General features: G+C 32.8%; 1 protein-coding gene across 1 annotated transcript; it reads right to left on the bottom strand.

Annotated features, from left to right (window-relative positions):
* Positions 1-292: 292 nt before the first annotated feature.
* Positions 293-5,657, bottom strand: LOC140990550 (ubiquitin-conjugating enzyme E2 7-like). The gene is made up of 6 exons (XM_073460286.1): positions 5,473-5,657; positions 5,248-5,350; positions 2,657-2,754; positions 2,465-2,565; positions 1,222-1,299; positions 293-521 (listed from the first exon to the last, which is right to left on the bottom strand). Exons 1-6 carry the CDS (start codon positions 5,519-5,521, stop codon positions 444-446), a joined length of 507 nt encoding a protein of 168 aa, XP_073316387.1. The 5' UTR covers positions 5,522-5,657; the 3' UTR covers positions 293-443.
* Between the last annotated feature and the right edge of the window lie 1,748 nt (positions 5,658-7,405).

Below are 7,405 nucleotides of genomic sequence, written 5' to 3' on the forward strand. Positions count from 1 at the left end.
TATTTAAAAAAACAAATTAAATTACATTTATAATCTTTGAATTTTGCCACTCAAAATATACATAACCATATCATGAAAATATGGTCAGACAACGTAAAAGGAAAGTTTAGCTGCTCAAATTTGTGACCAACAACTACTAGATTAGTAAACGGTAAGGAGTTTCCATAAAAAAAAATTGAACACTTCCAAAGCCTTGAGGCCATTAAACAATATTCGCAGGGAGCAACTGATCATCTAAAACATGTTAAGGAACCATTTTGATAAAATAGGCAAAAAAAATAAAATTTAAAAATAGAACAAGCAAGAAGACTCGAGATATAAAAATCTGTATATAAGATTTTAGATGTTTGCACAAGTTGGTAACCTCATGGAAACCAAGTTCTTTGGCACGACACCAAATTTCTTTCAAAATAAGATTTGAAGCAAGGCGTCAGGCGTTTAGTTTACATAATCTCTTGTGATCGTCTAACGCAACGACTAACTTTCTTCTTAAAGTCGTCCCTATGATCTCTCCATTCCTTCTGCAGCAATTGGTAATGAAAAACATTGACGAAAGGATTTTCATTGATGGATCAACCAAAGTAACGTTTTAAACTGAAATGAATTTATCAGCAACTTCGTTTGACAGCTTAAAAATCAACTCCAATATTAAACTTTCATTAGATTCCAACAACATTTCAGATATTGACAACTTGTGGTTCCTTTACATTAAACCACTAAAAACTCATTGAGAAATAATAAACATAAAGGAAACAGAAAAAAGGTTACAAACATTAGATTGACTTTTTTCCAAGGATTCTTCCATGCGTCTTTTAGGCTGTTTGAGGTTATAATGCTTTCTCAGTGACGTTAAGACGGTATAGATTTTTTAACATAAGCTTTCATTTTGTTCACTGATATCGACCATGTTTGCTTATATCAGGATTATGGAAAGTCTCATAATCTCATCCTGACAAATTCAAACTTAAAACATTTTTAAAAAACAAGGTGTGATCTTTTTGTTTTTCCAAAATGATTTATTATTACCTAACATTTATTTTAAAATTTGTTTTACGATAGTTCACTGAAGAAAACAAAATACATCCTGATAAGCTCCCTTAAGATCTTCTGATGTTTCAAGGAGGTTAGAAGAATAGCCAAAGACCATCAACATTCAGTATTCAATCATGTAATGCAACAAAAAAGAAGAAAACAATAGCATTTTATAGAGTTTGCACTCACAGCAGCTTCGACGTTAGCAGGAGATTCATCATTCGGACTTGAAAGCATTGAAATGATGCTTAGAACTATACTCTCCACCTGAAAATCAAAATCTAAAAAATAAACTTTCCGCACAAAATTAATATGAATGGGCGAGAAAAGAGTACGGTTGGGGTGGAGCTTAAAGGTTTGTAGCAACCATACAAGAAAACCAGCATATATTAATTGATGATACAGAAGGAATAAAGAACACCAACATATATAAATTTCTTGCTTTCAGTTCACGGGCTTCACAATCTTATGTTTCTGCCCATAAAAAACCTTCTAACGAATTCTCAGCACATCGCAAAAACAGCACAGCTCCTTATCAATGATGCAATGTTCATCGTTACATCAGAGTAGCTTCAGATTTAAGAAAGGGGGCGATTGCCATGGATTTAAGAAATGGGGCCAACGCGTAAATAAAAATCTTAAGAACAATGCCAGCTAAGGGAAAATGAATGTTTAGCAGAAATGTCAATGATGATCAATCAATTTCCAAACAGTTTTCATTTCTCGAATAGGGAAGAACACCAGGATTGTAACTCACAAAGAATACTACAATCTTTCAAGCTTTTTAAGCTATCGATTACCATAAATGCAAACCAATTCACACACAAACAGTCACCAATATATTAACAAATTAGTTTCAAATTTTAAAAATGATCAAGAAAGTTGTAGAAGCTTCAATAAAAATTATAATTTTTTTAAGAAATTAGTTTCAAATTTAAAAAATGATAAAGAATCCAACATGACAAAAACATTGTAGATGCAAGATACAAAGAGGAATGAATGCTTTCTTTTTTGCCATTTTTCGTCTGTCAACTATTAATTAACCCACTTCATTCATCGACTCTATGTGATCAAATATTTCTTTTACCCATGAGTTCTAGACAAGGTATCAAACCTATGAATCTATTTTATTTTTGATTTTGTGTGAATCTAGAACGAATACAAAAATAGACTACGACTCCACTTCGAATTCGAATCAAGAAATAATCAAAAATATTGTTCCCAGATATCTGAATTCATCAAATTTCAAATTTCTTAAAGTGTCTCCTTTCGATGAAAAGTAATAAAAATTTCAATAAAAATTATAATTTTTTTAAAATGGTAAATTTGGCACAGGCTAAAAGTAATCAACTTTTTACAAATTCAAGATCACTAAAATACTCAACCTATAGAACACATAAGTTGATACAAAACATTGTTTTACTGACCATACCGTGTGCACAGGTGACCAACGCTCACTGGCAAGCTCATAGCCATTTGGATCATCTCCTGGGGGATGAAGAATTGAAATGCAGACCTTCCCGTCAGTATAAACTGCAACCCATGGATTTCAATATCGATATCAATAATTAATAAGCACACAATCAAGCTGATAGACCATTTTACTCAGTCAAAGAGTACAAACCATTGGGATGCCATATCTCTGAGGTAAATTTCACTGTTGGAGGACTGTTTGGGTAATTTGGTGGGAAACTCATGATGGCATTGAAAAAACCCCCTTCGCTGCATCCAAAATTATAAAAAGCCGACAAAAATGTTATCATGCAATATCAAACACAAAAACATCACAATACTGTGAATCATTAACTTAATGTGTAACTGATATTCGAATTGTGACAAATTCAAATCAAGTTCCTCTGTATATAACAAGGTGGGATAGTCCTTTAAGCACCAATAACTCTGCAGAACTTTTATTTTCTATTAGTGTGTCCGAATTCTCAGCAAACGCAGAAAATTAGTTCTTGTAACTTGACAAATATGAAATACATCTTAGAAAAAGGCTTCTCTTACTCCAGATTTGGTATATTCACATATATCTTATCAAATTGGCATCAGTTTAAAATTATTTTCCTCGTTTCAGTGAACAGATAATGAACTGTGATAGACCTTAGATTCAGGCACCAATGAACCAGGAATCAAAAAAGAGTATAAAATGGTATGTGCCATGTGGGGCTATGCAACACTTGATGGCTACTTTGCAATTCTACCAATCTGTAGAAACTACTTTTAATGAAGTGTTTCCTAGTGTATATAGCATATATATGAAATTGACCCTATCCCCAATATGCAATACTGCTATTATTTTATTTACAATATACAATTTCTTTTTTGAATGTGTTTCGAATAGTAGATTGTTACGACAACCCGAGTTGGATTCCAAAAAAGATAGATTAGATTCAGCCAAAAACAGACCTTGTACTAGTTCTGTTTCTGGCAATAATAGAAAATTTATATCGATCATAAGATTACTACACAAGAATCAGAGAGTTCAAATAAGAAATCAATACTGTATGACAAAAATATAATCTAAACTTCATCTTTCAATTGCTCCCCAATCTCCAACAGGTGTATAAGATAAGCCAAGAATAACCAGTGATACAACACCCTTACTCTTCTAATATAAAAAAAAATGTGTTCTCTCTCTAAATTAGTTAAACCATTTCATAAAAAGGATGAAATTTCTCTTACAAGATTTTCTTCTAGGTTGTTGATTCACCTCTTACCAAAATAATTTACGAAATCTTAAAATAGAAATTAAAAAGAGGTCAGGCAGACCAGCCAACTTAATCACCGCCACCCTTTTTAGCACTACAAGCACTAAACGTCTAAACCAATACGAGAAAATATTGTCATCATCCGCAACAACTCATAGTATGATCTCATAATCAATAAATTTCACAAACGGCAAACAATCCTGAAAACAGACAAAGATTAAATCACACAGACCCCAACAAATTCATGCAACAGACACGATGTATGAACCTCGTTGAAATTCTTACATTTGTCTCCTACACTATGGTGATAAAAAGAGATAAATTTTACATACCAGAGGGCTATAATTGGAGATATCACCGTTTCTGGCACAAAAGTTCCAATGGAAATGGGAAATAACATAGCTGCATCCAAGTAAAGGCAGTGGCCAAGACAGGAAAATGGAAACATGGCAGGATTACAGACAGAAGGCAGATAGTGTTAAATAGCTGGATTTGACTGGCATAAACATGGTACTGTGGACATGGCAGTGAGGTTAATGGAAAAGGGGGAACCATTTGCAGTTTGACGACCAGGGATGCATAGTCGGGACAAAAGACCAACAAATATCTAAAATTTCAAGAGATGTGAAGAGACGTTAGGTTAGGAGAAGCTAAGAGGGAGGGTGAGAAAAAGGCAATCTGACACAGCCAAACCTTGATATTTACTGAATAAAAGATTGTCACAGGCAGCAGATGTGAGTAGTAGAGGTTGGGGCCGGTGGTAGTCGAGGTTATAACCAAGGACCGGTAAGTAGCAAACAAGGTACAAGTGCAGTGGATTGGAATTTGGAAGTTGGGGAAAAAGAAAGCAATCATGCCCGACCATACCAAGAGTAAAATAGCTAGTCTTTTTCATCTACTAGTTGACATAGTACAACTTTCAGACCATATACTTCTCATACCACAATTCCATGACTTAATGTGATCAGCAATCTAATACCAATTGTTCAATCACCTTACACCCAATAAATTTACCAAGGTTTAACTTTATCGATCAGGATTCTTACATTCAAATGTATGAAGGCAAGTGGCAGGAATAACCAAACAAGAATAACCAATTAACCTAGAGAAGAACAACCTAAAACCTTATAAAATAATGTTAGCAATTTGATGGATTTCCACAGGTAGATGGCATTGAATATTTGCATTGCAGGTAAAAACATACATCAGAGAATTCAAATAACCATACTACAATGCTTCACCGATTCTTTAGAAAGAGTTGCAACTGTGAACCAATATCTGGAAATTAATGGGACAACAACATACAAACAATCAAGGAAAAGCAAACAAGAAGCTGGAAGCAACAAATCCAAAACCCCACAACAGCAACTGCTTTAATGATAAACCAAAAGCACCGTAGAAAAAAGCAGATTACATAATAAAAAATACAAGCAACTATGTTCTCATACTAATCAACGGAACATAAAATTTCCAACATAATACAGCAAGAGAAAAAACCCACTATAACGTGTCAGGTGGGCCAATTATGGTCACACTCCATTCAAACAAGTTAGCTTCATCCAGGAGACCGGCCGAAAATCCATCAACGGGGTGTTTGCACAGATCTGCAGAGAAGATCATTAAACCCACAAATTTTAACGAAAATCTGAAAAAGCAAAAGCCCTCTTCTGGCAAAAAATCATGAGCACAGATTGAACTTTCATTCATTCAATAAAATTATAAATACCTTTAAGTTGTTTTTGAAGAAGAAGGCTAGCTTGAGAGGGTGAAGCCATCGAAAATAATCGAGAATTTATAGAATCCGAGGGATACGGAAGAGGCGGACAGGGCCAAAAACCTTAAACTTGACGAGATTGCTAGAGAAAAAGGTTAATGGCCGACGTGAATTTCATATTGTTAAGTTATATATGAAACGATAAAAGTAGAAGGTAGTGTAACTTCTTGGTTCTGACAAGTCAAGGCTGGGTAATTATTATCACCACCCCTTAATTTAGATTTACATTAGATATTGATTACATTCATTTCCATTCTAATATTGAGAATTAATTAACGTAAAAAAGAGGCACTTTCTGGTTTTTTGTTTTCTCTTCATGTGGTTTGCATTCTTGAGTTTCGATGGTATTTTACTCATATTCAAAACATATTATATTTAGTTATTAAAAAATTTTAATTTCTTGCTTCTTTTGCCACACAAGGTTTGCATTTGAGTTTCAATTGGTAACTGAGTCGTATATGATATGTGTTATATTTGGAGATCTTCAAAGCAATATAATTGTAACTATAATTTATTCCATTTAAAATAATATATATATATATATGACAATTCAAATTAGGGATAATAGCCACAATGATCCTCTAACTATGCTTTATTTTGTGTTTTGGTCATTCAAATTTGAGTTTTAGACATTAAACTTATGAGTTTATTATTTTTTTAAATTTTTGGTCTTTTTTATATAACCGTTAAAAAATTACTGAAGTGTCATCAAATAATACTTACATTTCCCGAAAAAAGGCCAAAGACAAAACATGAACCAACTTATAATAAGACTTGTAAAACACAAAATATACAAAGTCAAATATATAAATTGGTTATTTTCTGGCATTTTGTTCTATTTCATTTATATGTTATCACACATCCGAGTAGCACATTAATATTTTTGGTCATCACGTCAACACTCTGAAAAAAATAACGAACTTATAACACTAAAATCTAAATTTAAATTATTACACGACCAAAATACAAAATTGATGACTATTACGAATCTCTCCAAAGTAATCAAACCTTTCATGCAATTATATTTTTTTGAATGAGGAAAAAGTCGTAACACTGACATATAAAAAAGAGTTGACAAATAATATACAAAATAATTATATCATGCCCGAAAATTAAAAAAACAATGTGCGTATATATAACAATGAAGAAACTTCATTTCTTCCACGACTGTTAAGTGTTAATATAAAGCTTATTTTCACTTCACTTTTTTGAATCCATATATAATTTGTACCCTTTCTATATCGATTGTGTTAGACATAACTTAATTGTGACGATGGGCAATAAGATTTAAAATCAGCAGATCTTTAGGCAATATAAAAGCAGTAGTCTTCAGCTAACGAAAACCAGAAGCAGAACTTAAAGTTCTAAGATAACCAGAAGCAGAACTTAGAATTCTAGAAAAACAGAAGCAGCGTTAAGTCCAAACCGAATTAACTTAACGTCTTTCGCATAAACAGAACTAGCCTTGAATGTTACCGTTACTTTATCAAGTACTAGCATTAATTGCACCATTAATGCTGTATGAAACTATTTATTACGTCTTACCAATTTTGGTATAAAACAAGACTGATTGTTTTAAAGCTTTTCTGCAGGACCTATTTCAGGTATTAAAGCTGAATATATCAGAAGTCAAAGAAGCCGTTTTGTTTATAGACGTTGGGATCAAAAACTTCTATAAATATACAAGAACAACGTTGATAAAGATTGGGAGACAATACTGATTACAATACTCATAACGTTAATTTGAGCACAAAACTCTCTTATCTCACAAAAAGCTCGACATACAGAAAAGTAGCACACGCTTCATAGCATATATCTGATCGGTTGAAGATCATCTTGTGCTGCTATTTCTCATACTCTTCATAAACAGTTCACATTATTCATA

This window comes from Primulina huaijiensis, chromosome 12 (assembly GCF_012295235.1).
Source record: "Primulina huaijiensis isolate GDHJ02 chromosome 12, ASM1229523v2, whole genome shotgun sequence".
Classification (NCBI taxonomy): domain Eukaryota; kingdom Viridiplantae; phylum Streptophyta; class Magnoliopsida; order Lamiales; family Gesneriaceae; genus Primulina; species Primulina huaijiensis.

Bases quoted from the DNA above. Each gene is read 5' to 3' on its own strand.
- LOC140990550 (XM_073460286.1), bottom strand. From the start codon at position 5,521: ATGGCTTCACCCTCTCAAGCTAGCCTTCTTCTTCAAAAACAACTTAAA. The intron at 5,351-5,472 runs GTATTTATAATT...TCTTCTCTGCAG, and splicing joins TCTTCAAAAACAACTTAAAG to ATCTGTGCAAACACCCCGTT. The intron at 522-1,221 runs GTGAGTGCAAAC...CAATTGCTGCAG, and splicing joins CTGCTAACGTCGAAGCTGCT to AAGGAATGGAGAGATCATAG.